The 21,275-nt window shown below is 44.0% G+C and overlaps 1 protein-coding gene across 1 annotated transcript in view; it reads left to right on the top strand.

Annotated features, from left to right (window-relative positions):
• Positions 1-21,275, top strand: part of BRD10 (bromodomain containing 10) — a 73,875-nt gene that overhangs the window by 41,800 nt on the left and 10,800 nt on the right. The window contains exons 4-7 of the mRNA XM_073635186.1: positions 7,639-7,718; positions 14,123-14,212; positions 14,625-14,740; positions 15,055-15,221. Of these exons, the coding sequence (XP_073491287.1) occupies positions 7,639-7,718; positions 14,123-14,212; positions 14,625-14,740; positions 15,055-15,221 (453 nt within the window). The remainder of the gene's footprint in view (positions 1-7,638; positions 7,719-14,122; positions 14,213-14,624; positions 14,741-15,054; positions 15,222-21,275) is intronic.

Here is a 21,275-nt window from a genome sequence, read left to right as displayed (position 1 = left end):
TGCTTTGCGCCAATATACCAAAGGCATTCAGGTGCACATAAGACAATTGCTTTTATTTCAGTTGTCCATTTTGCCAGTATAAAACAGCTCTTACTGCATTATCTGGGTTCTAGAGCTGTCCCATGCAGTGGGACAGACTGAGTATATCTTGTGAGGGAGTACAAGGGTCACAGGACTGCCCAATGAGGGGGCATCAACACAACACTCTGTACTCACAGTGTAAAGATGAAGAGAACAGCGCTGATTTCAGTGCGTTAGTACTACTCTCTGTCAAAGACAGAGGAGGAAAGAAGTTTGGAAGACATCTGGAATAGATGTTCAAAAAAAAAGATTAACACAGGGAAAGGGGTGGTATGCTCGTGTTGGGCACAAAAAGAAACAACATGGTGCTAAGATAGCTAGGGCGGTGGAGTGGAGTGTGGATGAAGTCAAAAAAGAAAAAGGGAAAACATACAAAGTGTGTTTGGAGTAGTAAAAGTATGTGCTGAGTCCTAAAATGAATGTGTCCACTTGAAATGGCTGCAGCTCCTCTGTAGTTCAGGATATTAACTTTTGCACTATCAAAACAAAAGAAACAGTTGGTGCCTCCATCTAAGTGTAGTTCTTTGAAACAGTGCTATTGAGTGCTGTTTAACTACTTTTTATTGTTTCAAATAAATCTACAATTAGATGGCAGCGCCTGCTGTTTCTTTTGTTTTTATGCTAGAGGGGAGTACTGAGTTAGGCTTTTAAAGCCCCCTCTGGGATAGAAACATACACCCTCTAAACCAGTGGTTCTCAACCTGAGGGTCGAATGACGATTTGCCAGGGGTCACCGAATCCTGGGCTGTTCCTGAAGCCCGCGCTGCTCTCCCAGCCTTTTCGCGGCCACCCAGCAGGGCTGTCCCTGGAACCTGTGGCCACCCAGCTGGGCTGTTCCTGGAGCCCAGCTGGGTGGCCACAGCTGCCCATTGAGTACACGGCATGGCTGGGGGGCAGAGGCTAGAGGTCAGCTGACCAGTGAGGAATGTGAAGTGGGAGGGGCTGGAGGAGACCCTATCTCCTGATTTCGGCATAGGTGTCACTGCTATGAGACACCACAAAGTCGGAGACACAGTGAGTAACACTACCTGTGATTATAATTGCCATTAAAAGTCCCCACTACAGTTCTCAGATCAGCAGATGACCTTGATCAAGAGCACCTAAGTTGGCTGATCAGAACTCCCCCCAGCACTTCCACTGATCCCACCCACCCCCAGCACTGCCACTGATCCCAACTCCCCGCCAGCACTGCCACTCTCATCCCATTCCCCCCACGCCCCCTCCACCAAGGAGTGAGAGAAGGAATAAAAATAGAGAATACATGGAAAGGAAAGGAAAAGAGGAGGAGGAACAAAGAAAAAGGGAGAGAATGAATAAGAGAAAGGACAAGAAACCGGCTAGAGAGAAGGATGAGGAAAAAAAATTAGTATAGACAGAGATAAAAGGAGAACAAAGAGAGTGGTACATCCTAAAATGTACCATAAGGGGTTTTAATCCTGTACGAGTGGAAGGGACTCGGGGAGGGCTAAATGTCCGTGGGTTAGGGGTGCAAATTATTTGTCTTGCCTTGCTGACAACCCGTACTACGAAAAAAATTTTACTGTTAGGGGTCCCCACAACTTGGGAAATTTTATCACGGGGTCACGACACTAGAGAGGTTGAGAACCACTGCTCTAAACAATCCCTTTTAAAAGAAAAACAAAAAAAAAACCTAAATGCCTTTTTTAACTTACCTGAAGCTGTCAGTGCTGAACCCAGCAGTCCCACACCAGAACCAGCAGCAGTGGAGATGGGGAAGTTAGGTGAGTATATTTGCTACCTGTCTCTTTGGCTATTGTAAGTCTTGTTTTGAAAAATGTATTTGCTATTTAGTATATATAAATAGGCAGGCATTATCTTTGGTTGTGCAATATTGATTTCTGGCATAATTACAGACAGGAAGTCCCTCTCCCTATATAACGACTCCCACACAGGGAGTACCTCAGTTTTTTCGCCAGTGTCTGAGGTGTTTGTCATGGTTAAGATCTGTGCTAAAGAAGCTCCCTGGAAAAGCCTGTCAGGGTCAAGGAGCTGCACAATCGAATCCATTCAAAGGCTACAATCAAAGGCTAAGATGGATGGTACTCAAGCCTCGGTACAGAAGAACGAGGTTTTGCCCGTAACCCTTCTCTTTAAGAGGGCTGGGCCCTGGGATCCAGCGCCTTGGTCACATTCTCATACCACAGGTTTTGTTCTGGCAGAGCACTATACGGGTCCAAGGCAGTGGACCCTACATTAAAAAGGGGACCCCGTTCTTGAAGGTCTGGCATGACTCCAGCCCACAGTGATGGGTAAAGATTGGGTCACTGTGAGTATTCCAGTTTGTACCCTGCGGCAGGAATGGTATGTTAAGAAGATCCTGAGACGTTCCTATGGACTTCTTTTAAGTAGATGTTGTCTTGCCTGTATTTATATTTTCAATCACTAGAGGGTGTTGTTGACATATGTAGTGTTAAACATCTCATGCTAGCCCCTATGGATAGCTGTACCTGTGGAGGGGTCTGCTTCCTAGGCTCTTGTCAGCAGCTACTCGTAGGGGGAAGAAGGGGGGAGAATCCAGGCATCAGTATACTCACCCCCTTACCCCCCCAGGATTGCCGATGTGTACCGCCACGCGGTACAAGGAGGCAGGGCTCGATGCCGCCGGCGTGCAGGTGGACCAGCATGCACGCTTTCTCACGGCGCAGGCGCGGACTGACGGCTTTATATAAACCATTGCTGTGTACAGAGTGCTGGCTGAAGGAGGGACACAGACACTGTCCAAGGGCATGTAAGCGCTGGGGGATTGGCTACAGGCAATTCAGACACATCTACTTAGCATCTTGCTGACATTTGATAGCGGCATATTAACCATTGCTAAGACTGAGCTCAGCAATAGATGCATGGTAATAGTACCTCAACTGTGTGCTTAGGACTATGTATTCCCAAAAGAGAGGAACAAAAGCAGGGAGAAGGGGCGCAAAAGCGCAGCAGTCAGGGTCTGAGCACCCTAGTCATGCCTCCACAGTATCATCCCCTCCTGAAAGTCCTGAAGCAGCTGACCAGGCTGAGCCATTGGAACTGTCAGGCATTGTAGCTACCTCCAACACTCCAGCCTCTGCATATGTCACTAAAGACGATTTTGCTACAGCCCTGGCTGGTTTGGAAGGAAAGATACCTAGTTTGCGCGCATCCTCCTCCCAGGCTGGGAGGAAACGCGAAACATCCCCTTCCCCTGCCCTGGACTCGGCATCTGCGGATCAGAAGTGGGTAAAGTGGGTAGAGGATTCGGATGTGCCCCTGGGGGCCCACTGGAGGAGCAGGAGGATGGTTCCTCATTTGAGGACTCTATCCCAGAGGATTCGGTTTCAGCTTCACAGTGGCAAAGGTTGCTAGTTCAATGCATTTTGGTTATAAATTACCCTTAGCAGAGACAGCTGACGCACCTTTCTCCTCTTTGGGTTTAATGAAGCCTCCTCAGGATTCACATGCTTTTCCTATACACCCGTTGCTAGAACAGCTTATTTATGCTGACTGGGATCATCCAGATATTCTTTATTATTCCTCCTAAAAGATTCTCTCAGATTTATCCTATGGAGGAGAAATTTACTAAAAAATGGAGTTTGCCAGCAGTAGATGTGGCTGTTTCTTCTCTGAATAAGAGTCTTACTTGTCCAGTAGACAATGTTCAGGTATTTAAGGATCCAGCAGATAAGAGACTGGAGACATTGCTTAAAGCCTCTTTTTCCATGGCTTCTGTCAATCTCTTAATGACAAACTAAAACAAGTCATCAAAGAGGAGAGGTCCCGGATTTGGCAGAATTGCCCAGGGCCCTTTGTTTTGCGGTTGACGCTATTAAAGATTCTATTCATCAGGGGTCTCGCCTTCCCTTCTGTTAGTTCATATGCACAGGGTTTTGTGGCTTAAGCATTGGTCAGCAGAGTTGTCTTGCAAGAAGCTGCTGACTCCTTTTCCCTTTCATGGGGAACGATTATTTGGGGATGACCTGGATAAATATATCCAGAAGATATCTGGTGGAAAAAGTACCCTTCTTCCAGTAAAAAGGAAGAGTAAGCGTTTCTCTTTCAAATGTTCTGCCTCTCCATCGCCAAGAGTAACGGCCTCCAGACAGTTATGACGGCCTCCGCCGTCAACTCCAAGAGGAAGGCCTCAGAACCAAACGAAGGGTCAGAAAAAGCCCTGGGGGCAGAAGTCTACAAAGCAGAGTCCCAAGGCCTCCTTATGAAGGGGCGCCCCCGCTCGATCTAGTGGGGGGGGGCTCCGGCAGTTTTTCAGGAGTCTGGCGGGAGGAAATCCAGGACAAATGGGTCATCCCCACAGTGTCTCTGGGGTACAAACTAGAGTTTTGGGAATTTCCACTGTCTCGCTTTCTAAGATCGAGCTTTCCCAAGGACCCAATAAAAAGAAAGCCCTTATTTCAGGCACTAGACTGGCTGCTATCTCAGGGGTTGATCATAGAGACTCCCTTTAGAGAACAGGGGTTGGGGTTTTATTCAAACCTCTTTACGGTGCCGAGACCAAATGGAAGTGTCAGACCCATTTTAGATCTCAGGGGTCTGAACCAATTCCTAAACATTCGTTCGTTTCACATGGAAACAATTCGCTCAGTAGTATCCTCCCTTCGGGGAGGAGAACTTCTAGCATAGCATCAATAGACATTAAGGATGCATATCTCCATGTTTGAATATTTCCCGCTCTTCGGAGATTCCTGCGAATCTCATAAGTAGAACAGCAGCATTTTCAGTTTGTGGCCTTGCCCTTCAGGTTGGCCACTGCACCTCGGGTGTTTACAAAGGTCCTGACTCCACTTTTGGCAAGATTGAGAGCCCAGGGTATAACAGTGGTGGCATACCTGGACGATCTGCTGCTGATACATCAGTCCATAGCAGGGCTAGATCAGCATGTGATAAGCACGGTCAGATATCTGGAACATTTAGGTTGGATTCTCAACATAGAAAAGTCATCCTTATGGCCAGTAAAAAGGCTGAAGTACTTGGGTTTAGTCATATATACCACCCACAAGAAAGTGTTTTTACCCCAGGCAAAGGTTTGCGCCATAAGAGAACTGGTGCTCACGGTCAGGACAAAGGAGAGTCCTTCCGTCCGCCTTTGCATGAGGTTGTTAAGGAAGATGGTAGCCTCATTCGAGGCGGTTCCCTATGCCCAATTCCATTTAAGGTTTCTGCAAAACAGTATCTTGGTTGCCTGGAGCAGGAAAAGCCAGGATTTGGATTGTCCAATGGATTTGACTCCAAGTGTTCATCAGAGTTTCAATTGGTGGTTGTCAGCCAAAAATTTGCAGAAAGGGAAAACCTTCGTACCTGTCACTTGGAAGATAGTGACAACCGATGCCAGCCTTTTGGGCTAGGGAGCAGTCTTGGAAAAAGACACTGTCCAGGGGAAATGGTTGGATTCCGAAAGGTTCCTACCCATCAACATTCTAGAAATTCGGGCGGCACGTCTGGCCTTGAAGGTCTGGACAGACAGACTAGGAAACTGTCCTGTCCAGATTCAGTCCGATAATGCCACGGCAGTAGCCTATATCAATCATCAAGGTGGCACCAAGAGCCATGCTGCCCAGAGAGAGGTAAACCTTATTCTATCTTGGGCAGAAGAGCATGTGCCCTGCCTATCTGTGGTGTTTATCCCAGGAGTGGAAAATTGGCAGGCAGACTTCTTAAGTCGCCAACAGTTGCTCCCAGGTGAATGGTCTCTGCACCCCGACGTCTTTCAGGCCATATGCCAAAAGTGGGGCACCCCGGACGTAGACCTGTTGGCGTCCAGGTTGAACAAAAAGTTAGACAATTTTGTGTCAAGGACAAGGGATCCGCTAGCTTGCGGAACAGATGCTTTAGTAACTCCTTGGGATCAGTTTTCACTGATCTATGCGTTTCCTCCAGTTCACATGTTCCCATGTCTATGCAGATTAAAGGGAGAACGGAAACTGGTAATCCTAGTGGCCCTGGCTTGGCCCAGGAGATCCTGGCATGTGGAAATCGTGAGAATGGCAGTTGGGGATCCTTAGACTCTCCCGTCCCACCCAGATTTGCTTTTGCAAGGGCCAGTGTTCCATCCTGCCTTACAAACGCTAAATTAGACGGTTTGGCTGTTGAGACCCTCATTCTAGAGTGTGGTGGGCTTTAAGGTTCAGTAATAACTACACTGATTAATGCAAGAAAACCAGCCTCTAGAGCTATCTACTATAGAGTCTGGAAGGCTTACATCTCCTGGTGCAAGAGTAGGGGTTGGCATCCTCGCAAGTATGTCATAAATAGAATTTGATCCTTCCTGCAATCGGGAGTAGATATTGAACTAGCCGCGAGTACTATCAAGGGTTGAGTCTCGGGTTTGTCAGTTTTTTTCCAAAAACCTCTTGCTTCTCATTCCTTAGTTTGGGCCTTTATACAAGGAATATCGCGTATAAATCCTCCGGTCAGATCACCTCTGTGTCCATGGGATTTGAACCTGGTCTTGTTGGTCCTTCAGGAACCTCCTTTTGAACTAATATCTGATGCTCCATTGGTCCTTGTGACAAATAAATTGGTATTTTTCTTTGCATTAACCTCCGCAAGGAGAGTTTTTGAGTTAGCAGCCTTCTCTTGTAAAGAGCCATACTTGATCATTCATAAAGATAAGACGGTCTTACATTCTCGCCCTACCTTTTTACTACACTCCCTTGACGTAGTAAGAATGGTTAAATTCTATCTGGAAGCAACAGCTCAGATAAGAAAAACTGACGCTTTGTTTGTGCTACCAGAAGGTCCCAGAAAGGGGCAAGCAGCGTCAAAATCTATTTCTAGGTGGATCCGTCAGGTCATTATTCAGGCCTATGATTTAAAAGAGAAAATTTCACCTTTTTGTCCTAGGGCACACTCTACCAGGGCAGTTAGTGCTTCTTGGGCAGTTCATCACCAAGCCTCCATGGCTCAGGTTTGCAAGGCTGCAACATCAGTACATACATTCACAAAATTCTGCCAGGTGGATGTAAGTCAACAAGAGGATGCCGCCTTCAGGCGCAGTGTTCTGCAGGCAGCAGTATAGGTCCTCACGTCTGACGGCGGTCTGCATTGTTTTTTGTGTCTCCCTCCCCTCAGATAGCATTGCTCTGGGACATTCCATACAGTTATTACTGTGGTGCTCTGTGTCCCGTGATATACGAAAAAGAAAATAGGATTTTTATAACAGCTTACCTGTAAAATCCTTTTCTTGGAAGTACATCACGGGACACAGAGGTCCCTCCCCTCTTTTTTGGGATATGTTTATATTGCTTTGCTACAAAAACTGAGGTACTCCCTGTGTGGGAGGGGTTATATAGGGAGGGGGACTTCCTGTCTGTAATTATGCCAGTGTCCATCACCTGAAGGTTATTACTGTGGTGCTCTGTGTCCCGTGATGTACTTCCAAGAAAAGGATTCTACAGGTAAGCTGTTATAAAAATCCTATTATTACATTTGAAAAAATGTTTCATGATTTGTTTTTATTTTTGCTGACTATTTTATATTAACAAATTTGTAAGAATTGACCAGTTTGATGTAACAGAATACTTATGAGGGTATTTCCCTATTCATTTTTGGAAGGAAAAAAAACTGTCCCTACAAATATGGTTGTAAAGAAGAAGAAAAGTGCTGTGGCTTCATCTGCTACTCCAGAATTCCAGGTAATATATGACTGCAGTTTCAGCAGCGACTTTTTTTTTTTCTTTTTCTAAAGAAACCTTACTACTCCAAAGGTCTACATAGTCAGGTTGAAAAAAGACACAAGTCCATCCAGTTCAACCAAAAAAATCCAGGTCTACAATCCAGGAGTTACATAAAAAATACTAAATTAATGTCTGAAGCTGATAGGGGATACATCAAACAGATAGAAAGTCACACACCACATGCCTCAGGAACAGACCTACCCAGTCTAAATGTGAGGGGAACTCCGACATCTGGCTGCAGCTGTTGCACAGAACATTTTTTTTCTCAACTACAGTTTTTAAACTATAACTAAAGGCAATTTATTTTTTTAGTTTTGGATAGAGTGTAGATGGATTAGATCTCCTGTTTTTTAGTTACCTCCTCCCCTTTAGGGAGATTCACCCTCCCTATTTGTCCTGGTTACCGTTTTCATCAAAAGTAAAAGAAAATCCCATATTTTAGGTTGTCCCCAAAACAGTAATAGAGGGGAAATCTTCCAATGGAGCCACTAGTTCTGGTGACCTAGGGGCCCCCAATGGATTCCCTTAATTTGCAGGGATTTCCTCTCACTACCTGATTTGGCTATAATACAGGAAGTGAAGGGAAATCTCCACCATTGGACACAGATGGCAAAAAAAAAAAATGCCGGGGGTATCCAAAATGGAAAAAAAAAAGTTTCGTCTGTAGCTCTACTTTAATTACCCCAATACAAGGGTCTGGAGTTCAGCTTTAAATAATATGCATTTATTTAGCCTTTAAACATTTAGCTAAAAAGAATATTAACCCTAGTAACACATAAATGCGATGCCCAGGAGGTGGGCTTTAAACTTGGACACCGCATGTACGTGTTCCTGTGTTTGTGCTGGGAGCATGCCGCACTCTCACTGAGAGCCCTGGGTCTCATACTAACCTTTTGGGACCCAGAACTTCTGGTCACCTGATTGCTGTGCGAGACTCTGATTGGCTGTCACAGCAGCCTGCCATGTGTTTCCTTTCTCTTCTGAATGGAAAGAAAGATGCATTGTATCTTTCTCTCCTTGCAGGAGAGAAAGGTGTAAACAAACAAAAGTGTGTAGAAAAATAATAATAAAAAATTAAGAAAAAAATAGCTATATCAAGGTTTGATCTAGGACAGGGTTAGTATTGGGGTGAAAAGTCAATGTCGGGGGTCAGCATATTTTAGGTAGGATTAAAAAAGAACTGCATTTTTAAAGTTAGTATCAGTGTCAGTGTGTTTTAGTTAGAATAAAAAAAAAAAAAAAGTGCACTATTGTTTCTGGACCCTACTACGGGTACAAACAACAAATAACATACACATATGTGGTATTGCCACGATCGTCAGGAGCAGGAGAATATATTTTGGGTTGGTCTTTGGGGGTTAGTTATGGTAATAGCGAGAAATATACAGCTAAATTTAAAAAACGGTTTTGGGCCAATTTTCGGGAGATATCCGTTACCATTTACCACCAAATGGAAGCCCAATTTGTCCTGAAAAAAACAAGGTATAATCCACCTGAATGTACAAAGTAGTTGTGATGATAAGTACAGTTTTACTAACACGTCAAAGTTGCAAAATTGGGTCTGGGCATTAGGGCTTGTTTTACCCTCCATCATGGGGTTAAGAATGTCTGATATGCCAGTGTAGCGGAGGTAATTTTCTGTCACTCAACATGAACCTCTACTCTGTTTAACTAGTAATTGTCTTGCCTAAAGCTAGCCACACACATAGTCTGATTGTACAGTCTCCCTAAAGCGCTATCTCCTTTGGATCTACCATCAACTATGTAGTACAAAGGCCTGTCTGATTGGATACAATGATTGGTTGGTTGAAATAGGTAGGACCTTACAGTACATAGTTTTGGTAAATCTGAAGTTGATTTTATGGGGCAGTTTGTAACATATATATGGCGACCATAAGGCTGGCTGTTCACTACACAATCTGATTGTGCGATTTCTGTACAATTTCATTAAGAGTTGCCAAAGCTATATAATATGAGGAGATACTTAATCAATGTATTCAATTATTATCAAATCAGGCAGACTCTTGCACTACCAAATAGGGCCAATGGTAGATCTAAAGGAGATTATACAACCTCAGTTCCAAAAAAGGGGGTGCTGTGTAAAATCTACATAAAACAGAATGCAATGATTTGCAAATCTCATGAACCCATATTTTATTAACAATAGAAAATAGACAACATTTCAAATGTTTAAACTGAGAAAATTGACCATTTTAGGAAAAAAATAAGGTAATTTTGAAATTGATGGCAGCCACACGTCTCAAAAAAGTTGGGACAGGGCAGCAAAAACCTGACAAAATAAGTGGTACTAACAAGGAAGTGCTGGAAGAACATTTTGCAACTAATTGGGTTAATTGGCAACAGGTCAGTAACATGATTAGGTATAAACAGAGCATCTTAGAGAGTCAGAGGGGTTGATTTACTTAAACAGTAGAGTCCAAAATCTGATACAGCTGTACATAGAAACCAATCAGCTTCCAGGCTTTATTGTGAAAGCTCGATTGAACAAATTGAAGTTAGAAGCAGATTGGGTACAATGCAGAGCTGCGCCAGATTTTGCACTCTTCAGTTTTAGTAAATCAACTACAGAGTATCTGAGATGTAAAGATGGGCAGAGGTTCACCAATCTGTGAAAAACTGTGTCTAAAAATTGTTGAACAATTTCTAAATATTGTTTCTTGACCACTTGCCGACCAGCCACTGTATATATACGGCAGCAGGTCGGCTCGATTGCGCAAACTGCCGTACGCACACTGCGCACACCCACTACACGCTGCGGGTCCCGCGGACTCGATGTCTGCCGGCGACCCGCAATCACCGTACACAGGCAGAATGGGGATCTGCCCATGTAAACCAGGCGATCCCCATTCTGACAGGAGACACCATGGAGATCTGCTGTTCCCAGTGATTGGGAATAGCGATCTCTGTCATGTCCCTGGTAGCCCATCCCCCCTACAGCTAGAACACACCCAGGGATCACACTTTACCCCTTGATCGCCCCCTAGTGTTAACCCCTTCCCTGCCAGTGTCATTTTTACATTGATCAGTGCATTTTTATAGCACTGATCAATATAATAATGTCACTGGTCGCCAAAAAAGTGTCATTTGGGGTCAGATTTGTCCGCTGCAATATCGCAATCCCGCTAGAAATCACAGATGGCTGCCATTACCAGTAAAAACATTAAAAAAAAAAAAAAAAGTCCATAAATCTTTCCCATAGTTTGTAGACACGATAACTTTTGCACAAACCAATCAATATACGCTTAATGCGATTTTCATTTTTTTACTTTTTTTTACCAAAAATATGTAGAAGAATATACAGTATCTCACAGAAATGAGTACACAACTCACATTTTTGTAAATAATTTATTATCTTTTCATGTGACAACACTGAAGAAATGACACTTTGCTACAATGTAAAGTAGTGAGTGTACAATAGTGTAAATTTGCTGTCCCCTCAAAATAACTCAACACACAGCCATTAATGTGAAAACCACTGGCAACAAAAGTGAGTATACCCTTAAGTGAAAATGTCCACATTGGGCCCAATTAGCCATTTTCCGTCGCCGGTGTCATGTGACTTGTTAGTGTTACAAGGTCTCAGGTGTGAATGGGGAGCAGGTGTGTTAAATTTGGTGTTATCGCTCTCACTCTCTCATACTGGTCACTGGAAGTTCACTAATGTACCTCATGGCAAAGAACTCTGAGGATCTGAAAAAAAGAATTGTTGCTCTACATAAAGATGGCCTAGGCTATAAGAAGATTGCCAAGACCCTGAAACTGAGCTGCAGCATGGTGGCCAAGACCATACAGCGGTTTAACAGGACAGGTCCCACTCAGAACAGGCCTCGCCATGGTCGATCAAAGAAGTTGAGTGCATGTGCTCAGCGTCGTATCCAGAGGTTGTCTTTGGGAAATAGAAGTATGAATGCTGCCAGCATTGCTGCAGAGGTTGAAGTTGTGGGGGGTCAGCCTGTCAGTTCTCAGATCATACGCCGCATGCTGCATCAAATTGATCTGCATGGCTGTCGTCCCAGAAGGAAGCCTCTTCTAAAGATGATGCACAAGAAAGCCCGCAAACGGTTTGCTTAAGACAAGCAGACTAAGGACATGGATTACTGGAACCATGTCCTGTGGTCTGATGAGACCAAGTTAAACTTATCTGGTTCAGATGGTGTCAAGCGTGTGTGGCGGCAACCAGGTGAGGAGTACAAAGACAAGTGTGTCTTTCCTACAGTCAAGCATGGTGGTGGGAGTGTCATTGTTTGGGGCTGCATGAGTACTGCCATCACTGGGGAGCTACAGTTCATTGAGGGAACCATGAATGCCAACATGTACTGTGACACAAAATGTGCATTTATTAATTTTTTTACTGTAAAGAATTGCACCTGCAGGACTCCTGCAGACTTGTCAGTTCATTGAGAACTACAAGCCAGAGCCCCGCATGGTTGCGTCATATTTAAACAGTGACAGCGGGTGCCTGGAGAAGATGCCCGCTCGCTGTCGCTTGGGGGGGGGCTGCAGCTGCTGGAACATGTTACGTGTTCCACCCTAAATATGGGTGGACCATGTAACATGTTCCAAAAGGTGAACTTATCCTTTAAAAACAGGTATGATTCTGTGATGGACTGCATGGGCTCAGGAATACTCCCAAAATTTACTGTGAACACAGTTCATCATACTAACCAAAAAGTAAAGTTAAAGCTCTATCATGCTAAGCCATATCTGAACAGGATCCAGGAACACCACTGTCTTTTCTGGGCCAAAGCTCACTTAAAATATTTGTTGCAAAGTGGTAAACTGTTCTGTGGTCAGACAAATCGAAGTTTGACATTCTTTTTGGTAATCATGGGCACCGTGTCCTGACTAAAGTGGAGAGAGACATTCAGGCTTGTTATTAGCACTCAGTTCAAAAGCCTGCATCTCTGATGGTATGGAGGTGCATTCGTGTGTATGAAACAGGCATCTTGCACATCTGGAAAGGCACCATCAATGCTGAAATGCAGGTTTCAGAGCAGCATATACTCCCATCCAGACATTCTCTTTTTCAGGGAATACCTTGTATATTTTATCAGGACAATGCTAAACCACATACTGTACTGCATCTATGACAACAGCATGGCTTCATAGTAGAGAAGTCTGGGTGCTTAACTGGCCTGCTGGCAGTCCAGACCTTTTACCAACTGAAAATATTTGGTGCATTTTTAAACAGAAAATATTACAAAGACAACCCAGGACTATTAAGCAGAATCCTATATCAGGCAGGAATGGGGCAACATTCCTCTCCCAAAACTCCAGCAACTGGTCTCCTCAGTTCCCAGATGTTTACAGAGTTTTGTAAAAGAATAGGGGATGCTGCTCCATGGTAAGCATGGCTCTGTCCCTCACACCAAACAAGTACCTCGTTTTGCCAGGTACTTGTCACAGGTCCCAGAATGCTACAGGACCATTCACAAAGCATAGTGCGCCTCGTGCATGCACATTGGGTAGCCAGCTGTAAAGCCCCAAGCAGTCACAGCTGGCTTCCCAAAGTAAACATGCCGGCGTCTGGAGCCGAAAACCGACAAAGAGCTGGCTCAGGTGAGAACCATGCTGGATCCTTGGACTGGTAAGTGTCCAAGAAGTCAGCATTTACAGTATTTGTAGCAGCTCACTTTTAATTTCTTATTTCTAGGGTAGAAGCTCTACTTACAGCCATTACAATGTCAAGTAAACTGCTAGTTGGTAGGACTTTGCCATCATTTCTGGCTCCGATAAAAAAATTAAACAAAACCAGAGAGACTGCTTTTTACAAAGGGAAACAGCAGCTGTCTTGTGGGCACAACTTAATTGTACAATTTTAAACGGGAGCGAAGCTGTACAACTAAGAAATATATTACACAGGGTGGGCTCTCCTGATCCCCTCTGATTAGAGGGATGGCTGGTCTGTGTCCGCTCTGCTTATGCAAAGCGGACACAGACACAGCCCGCTGTGCTCTATGTGGGGTCCAATGCAAACAGACCGCCATTGGATGTCGGCGGGCGTCAACGGACACATGTCTGTTGACCCTGCTGCTCCATAGAGGAGACTCGAAGGTCAGATCGGGTCCACCAGAGAAACTGACAGGCAGACCCGATTAGTCCACTATTGTGAAAGGGGCCTAAGTTAGTGACTCAAGGAACAGGTATATATATAATTGTATATGAGGTCAGTTTTTGTGTGTCTGAACAAGTTAGATGATCCTGTATATTGATGCTTTAATACTTCCCTTTAGAAAAGTGGCACCATGTATGTAAGAGACCCTGTTAGCTGAGTGCTTGTTTGAGAGTCAGGATTTTATTTTATATATACATTTCTTATAATAAGTGTTTTCTCTTTTTAGCTTGTTTGCACAAATCTTGATGACCTCAGGGAGCTGATTAAGAAAATCGATGGAGAGCTCAAAACATTGGAAAACAACAAAAAGAAATCGGTGAGAGCATTTTTGATGGCATAAAAAACTGTTAATACAATTCAGCAATATATATTTAATGTTCCTATATCTGGTTAAAAAAAAAAAAAAACTAAAGTTGTCTAGTCCTGCATTTTATTATAATATTAGTGAAGTACTTGTGTTTCATGAACTGTGAATACTTATCCACAGCAACATTGTCAATCTGAAATTGTTGTTACATTTATTGTTATAACATGTAAGTCATGCATTGTCTGTATAATCTTTCAGTTTAGTTCTGTCTGTTGCTTGTGACAGCTAAGGTAATTTCTGGGCTGTAGCCACTTGTTGCTGCCTGCAGATTTGTTCAGCTTTTTTATAGGTTGGAAACAAGTGCTGTATATATATATTTTTCATTTTCTTGCAATGATTTATACCTAAATTATTGTTTTAGGGAAAATGGCACTTAAGAAGGCAAGCTGTAAAAGAGCTTCATGGCACCTTGACACGTCTGCTAAATGAACTGTTGCCATGGGAACCAAAGCTACTGAAGGCTTTTCAAAAAAATCGGTAATAACACACTGTAAACCTAGCATATATGATCATTGCTTACTCAAAAGATAGTATGTAGTCTCCTGTTTAGCAGATGGATATTGCATTTTACTTTATTGTAAATCGTCAATAGCTGAAAACTGAATGGATCCTATAAATCTATACATTGTTTCCCATAACACAGTAGAGCTGTATTCTACATATAGTTAGTATCAATATTCAGATATGCTATTCACCTTTTGTATCATGTAACATCAGTCCTGAATGCATCTGTAGCAGCATTAACACGTAAGAGTGGTAGTTGCTGACATTTTTTATATGCCCTCTTGCAGTACACGTCTTAGAAAAGACTATGATGATTTCCGAAGGCTGCCAGAATCTGACAATTTTACCAGAGAATCATCTTCTCGTGGTAATTGTGAGCCAAGCAAATCTCCAATTTCTGTACCTAAATCGTCTGAAGTCTGTCACAAGGAAATCGAGAAGAACAATTGTCATGGTATGATTTCAAACAAAACTGTAGCCAAACAGCTATATCTACATGTGTGTGATCTGTTTTACCTGGCAAAGTAATTACAATCCATTCATTTAGTTTTTACTTTCAGACAGTCCTGCAATACTCTATAGTTAGGGGAGTATTGTGTCACGTTTTCCTGTCCAGCATGCTTAAAGTAGAACTAAACCCTCTAATCCTTTGCAGCCACAGCAGGTTCCCTTTTAGCTCTTCTTTTATCTTCAGTTGCTTTGATGCTTCTCATGTGATCAGATATGGCACCAGCCATTTGATGGCTTGACGGTTCGGTTGCGAGCTAACATAAGCACACTAGTATCTGTAATGGTTATCTTTCAAGACATGCCTTAAAGTGGAACTAAAGGCAGAAATAATCACCTATTCTCCAAAGGTCCGATGCTCGCTTGTTCCCTCATCCCCATCTTCTCCCTGGCTTCTTCTGGGTGCCAATCTTCAGGCCCTTATTGATTGACCGGTGTGGGTTGACATCACCCCCGCTTCACCAGTTGCAGTTTTTTATTTTTTTTATATGGTGACACACTCAGTTCAAGTTTGCTGGGTCGGTTTTATTTTCATTGATTCATAAATGTAATAAGCTGGTGGCATGTTCCATTATTATTTACATATTTATTTTTATATTGGGTATAGGGTATGTCTTGCGGAAACTTTTGCACCTACAGCAATACAAACACTTTCAGAAGATATAACTCTTTTTCACTGAACAACTAAAAAATACTAAAAATGTGTTGTTTGTCTATGTCCCTGTTGAACAGGAGGCGAGGTGAAAATCTCCCCAACAAAGATACAGACAACAATTTAAAACCTGACAGAGGCTCCAACCCTTTATTACTCTATTCAAATAAAAAAATTAAAAAATGCCAGAATAACAAGAGATAATTATGGCCTTTTAAATTAAATTCATACATTGGAGGTGTGGCATGCATCTATCAGTCAGATTTTTAAACATGCAGAATCTGCACAATAACCACCTGCGCACTGTAGTTTTACTGCTACAGTGCAGGCTGGCTGCGCAGAATCATATATATATATATATATATATATATATATATATATATATATATATATATATATGTGATTGTTTATTTCCAGGTAGGGGCACGCACGTGTGTGCCCGCAGATCTGGCTGTGCTGCCACTGGCTCGAGCACATGCCGATCAGCGGGTCCCAGCCAATGATTCATAGTCGGGGTCCGCCGATAGTCAGGGCTGATAACAGGAGAGAGATCTGTGTAGGTAAACAACACAGATCTCTCTACTGACCGTGCAGATGTGCTGGTGTTCTATTAAATAGTGCCCTCCATCGAAAAGTGCCCACGCAGTACAGAAGGGCTCTCCAGCTGATTTCCTGATCAGCTGGCGTGATGTCACCATAGCGCATGCGCACATCCATAGGAGGCATTTTTCGATGGGAGACACCATTTGACAGGCACAATTGAAAGCTATGCAAACAGCGGAGGGAGACCGTAGTTGTCAGATTGTGCCTCGCTGTTGCAGGGTGGGTTGTGGCTGTGTTGAAGGGCGGGTGTGAAGGAAATTTGTGTGAAAACAATGATATAAATTTCATTTGGGTACAGTTTTGCATGATCGCGCAATTGTAAATTACAGTGGATATAAAAAGTCTACACACCTCTGTTAAAATGTCAGGTTTCTGTGATGTAAAAAAATGAGACAAAGAGACATCATTTCAGAACTTTTTCCACCTTTTTAATGTGACCTATAAACTGTTCAACTTAGTTGAACAATAAACTAATATCGTTTAGGTGGAGGTAAGTAAAAATAAAAAATAAAAATAATATGGTTGCATAAGTGTGCACACCCTAAGATCCCTTTCACACTGGGGCCGCGCCGCGTTAGCAGTAAAGCGCCACTAGTGGTGCTTTAACCCCCGCTAGGGTTAAAAGCGCCCATGTTGCGGGGCTGCCAAAGCACTTTGCAGGCACTTCGGCAACGCTGCCCATTAATTTCAATGGGACGGGTGTTTTGGGAGCGGGGTGTACCGCCCCAAAGATGCTGCTTGCAGGACTTTTCAGAACGTCCCGCAAGCGCACCGCCCCAGTGTGAAAGCACTCGGCTTTCACACTGGGATGGCATAGGAGGCGTTTTTCAGGCGCTATTTTTAGCACTAAAATGCCTTCAGTGTGAAAGGGGTCTTAAACTAATACTTTGTAGAAGCACCTTTTGATTTTATTACAGCACTCAGTCTTTTTGAGATATGAGTCTATCAACATGGCACATCTTGATTTGGTAATATTTGCCCGCTCTTCTTTGCAAAAACACTCCAAATCTGTCAGATTGCGAGGGCATCTCCTGTGCACAGCCCTCTTCAGATCACCCCACAGGTTTTCAATCAGATTCAGGTCTGGGCTCTGGCTGGGCCATTCCAAAACTTTAATTTTCTTCTGTTGAAGCTATTCCTTTGTTTATTTGGATGTATGCTTTGGGTCATTGTCATGCTGAAAAATGACGTTGTTCTTCATGTTCAGCTTTCTAGCAGAAGCCTGAAGATTTTGTGCCAATATTGACTGGTATTTGGAACTGTTCATAATGCCCTCTACCTTGACTAAGGCCCCTGTTCTTTTGGTGAAGTGCAGTTTTGGTTTTGCGCCAAACATATCTTTTGGAATTATGGCCAAATAGTTTAGCCTTGGTTTCATCAGACCATAACTAGGGGTCGACCGATATGGGTTTTTCTCTGGCCGATGACGATGTTTAGAAATCGGGATGGCCGATTATATGATTACCGATTTTTGCGTCTGATATTTTAGGCTTATTTTTTTTTCTTTTTTTGGCAGGTAGCACTGGCGCTGGCAGGTGGCACTGGTTGGCACTGACAGTTGGCACTGGTAGTTGGCACAGATTGGCACTGGCAGGTGGCATTGATTTGCACTGGCAGATTTCACACTGAGCCAATATAGTGTAACTGACATATGTAACTGAATACAGACAGAGACCAAAGGTCAAAATTCAGCATTGATGTCGGGGGTGGGCGGAACCCAGCAGCTATCAAACATCAGCCAATGATTGGGCTGCTTAAGAAAGGGGGCGGGGTCACATAATGTAGCGGCCCGCCCAGATCCCATTGGCTTGTGTTTGATAGCTGCTGGGTCCCGCCCACCCCCGACATCAACGCTGAATTTTGACAGCTCCTCTCTCTCTCTGCATTCAGTTACATATGTGGTGTCTCACACTCAGCGGCTCTGGCAAGTGTCAAGCGCCACTCTGCCAATGGAGTGTGGGGAAGGGAGGAGGAACACTTGTGGGTCGACGGGGCACGGTGCGATCAGTGTTGATGCCGATTTCTTAAAAAAGGCCAAATATCGGCCGATATATCGCTCGACCTCTAACCATAACACATTTTTCCCACATGCTTTTGGGAGACTTCAGATGTGTTTTTGCAAAATTTAGCTGGCTTGGATGTTTTTCTGCGTAAGAAAAGGCTTCCGTCTTGCCACTCTACCCCATAGCCCAGACATATGAAGAATACGGGAGATTCTGTGCCATGTTTTCTCCACTTTATGATGACTGTCTTCACTGTGTTCCATGGTATATCTAATGCCTTATAAATTCTTTGGTACATTTCTCCTGACTGATACCTTTTTAACAATGAGATCCCTCTGATGCTTTGGAAGCTCTCTGCGGACCATGGCTTTTACTGTAGGATGCGGCTAAGATGTCAGGAAAGACCTACTAGAACAGTTGAACTTTATTTGAGGTTGAAGCGGAGTTCCGCCTGGGTAAAAAAATTTTTAAAGTCACCAGCTACAAATACTGCAGCTGCTGACTTTTACTATAAGGACACTTACCTGTCCTGGGAGCCTGAGATGTCGACACCTGAAGCCGACCCGTCCCTCTGCTCCGGGGGCAGCCACTAGCATCATTACTAAGGGAAACTTGGCCTGTTTCCTACTGCGCATGCCCAAGTCGCGCCGCACTTTCTGAATGTTCCCTCCTGTCTTCTGGGACCTGTGTGTATCCAAAAAGGCATGGGGGGGGGGGGGGTTTTAGGAGGAGGGGCTGGACATTGCATAGTTTGCTGCACAATGTGCAGAGATCTTTCCCCGGAAGTGGGAGCAGATACCTGGATTTGACAGGTATCTGCTTCCACCTGAAAGGTGCCAAATGTGGCACCGGAGAGGCGGAGTAATCCAGTCAGCGGAAGTTATAAAAGGACTGGGGATGTAGCTGCAACCACATTATTTTATTTTTTTTATTTTTACCTCCCCCTCCTGAAAAGATTTTAGTTTGTATTTCAATTGAGTTGTACAGTTTTTATAGGTTACGTTAAAGGTGGAAAAAGTTTGAAATGATTTATCTTTCTCTTTTTTTTTTTTTTTTTTACATCACAGAAATCTGACATTTTAACAGGGGTGTGTAGACTTTTTATATCCATTGAACAGTAGTGCAGTGCTGAATAGCAAAAAAATAGCCTGGTAATTCAGGGGGTAAAATCTTCCAAAGGTCAAGTGGATAAAAGTGATTCTTTCTGTGGGCTATGCCACCACTTCTACAAACCTAACCTACAGTATTATTATAGTGGCACTTCTACAAACCTAACCTACAGTATTATTATAGTGGTGCTTGATGATACCCTGCTTTAACCCTTTCACTGCCGTGGACATAAGTCATATGGCAGCACAGAACTGTTTCCACCTGGCCAGGTCAGTATGCCTTACATGGGCTACATTTTCCATTCTGCTATAAGCTCAATCTAGTCATCACTGTCAGATTAGGAGAAGTGGCTATGTCTGTGCAGCTGCTGCTGCATCCCAATTGACATGAATGGGACTGCCTGCATAAGGATGCAGGGAACTCCTGTGCATCCCTGTGCGAGGAAATACAGCCCTTGCATAGGCGTACACTATAGTATGCTTGCATGACCGAGTGATCTGTTTATGCAGATGAAGCCACCTGAAGCTGCGTGAAGGCAGTCTTTGTTACTCTATGTGGACACAGAGGTTGTATGAGTACAGCCACAGGTCCTAGTTTGACAGGTGTGCAGGTGCGGGTAAACAATACCCAATGCACTCTGTCTGCATTCAGGGCCATGCAACCGCACTCACACACCTGTTAAATTAGGACCTGCGGCTATTTGAAATGGCTGCTGCCTCCCCATAGATTAACATAGGCTGTCAGCACGCAGTTCTAAGTGGCTCTAGCCATATAAAGAAACTGCTCATCATGCTGTACAGGCCACAGCGCCTGTGTGAATGAGCCCCAAGACCTAATTCACACACAGAGCGCATTTCTGATCCCAGAAGTCACAGGTGTTCGTGTACAGTGGCAGGAAGCAGCCTGTATGAATCAACGACAGGCGCTTCCAGATTCTGTGGTTGTATGCATGTAATATCACACCCTGGCGGCAAATTGGGCTGCTCATACATCCCTATGTGCATGTAACTGTTACTGTTCGGATGTACGATTACATGTGTACAGCCACGGTGTCTGTCAGCCTGTCATTGATTTGTACCGGCTGCTGCCCACAGCTGTACACAAACACCTTTGAGTCATAGGTACACAAATAAGCTTCTTCGTGATGATGTGAATGAGGCCTAAAACACAACACAAATGTGCGTTGCTGCGCATTGTAACACACTGGCCGAATCCAGGCCTGGAGCTTGAAGGCTTCAAAGTATGTTGGGTGGGACCAAGCCTTCAGTCATGTGTCCAGGTCTTGGTGGAGAATTGTTGCAGGTTGTGTACTCCTGATTGAAGACAGGTGTTTGATCCCGTCTGGAGACAGATGTGCTCGACTCTGGATATAGCCCTTTATGTGGAAGACTCCTTTGTTCCTTGCGCTAAGAGTTGGGGGCGGATACGTGTGTCTGGGAGACTGGGACAACTAGGCGAGTCCAGGGGACTGAGGGAATCTGTAAGTCTCATGTGAGTTAGAGAGGTGAGGTGTCCCGCATTAGGTTTGGCTGGAGAGGACTGACTTCCAGTACTCTCTGGATTGCTAAATTTGTATTAGGGACCCGGGATTTCAGAGGTTCAAAGAGACTTAGGTGGGAACAGCCTCCAAACC

The sequence above is a fragment of the Aquarana catesbeiana genome, linkage group LG01 (genome assembly GCF_042186555.1).
Source record: "Aquarana catesbeiana isolate 2022-GZ linkage group LG01, ASM4218655v1, whole genome shotgun sequence".
Taxonomy (NCBI): domain Eukaryota; kingdom Metazoa; phylum Chordata; class Amphibia; order Anura; family Ranidae; genus Aquarana; species Aquarana catesbeiana.
This window is presented reverse-complemented; position numbering and strand designations above follow the sequence as displayed.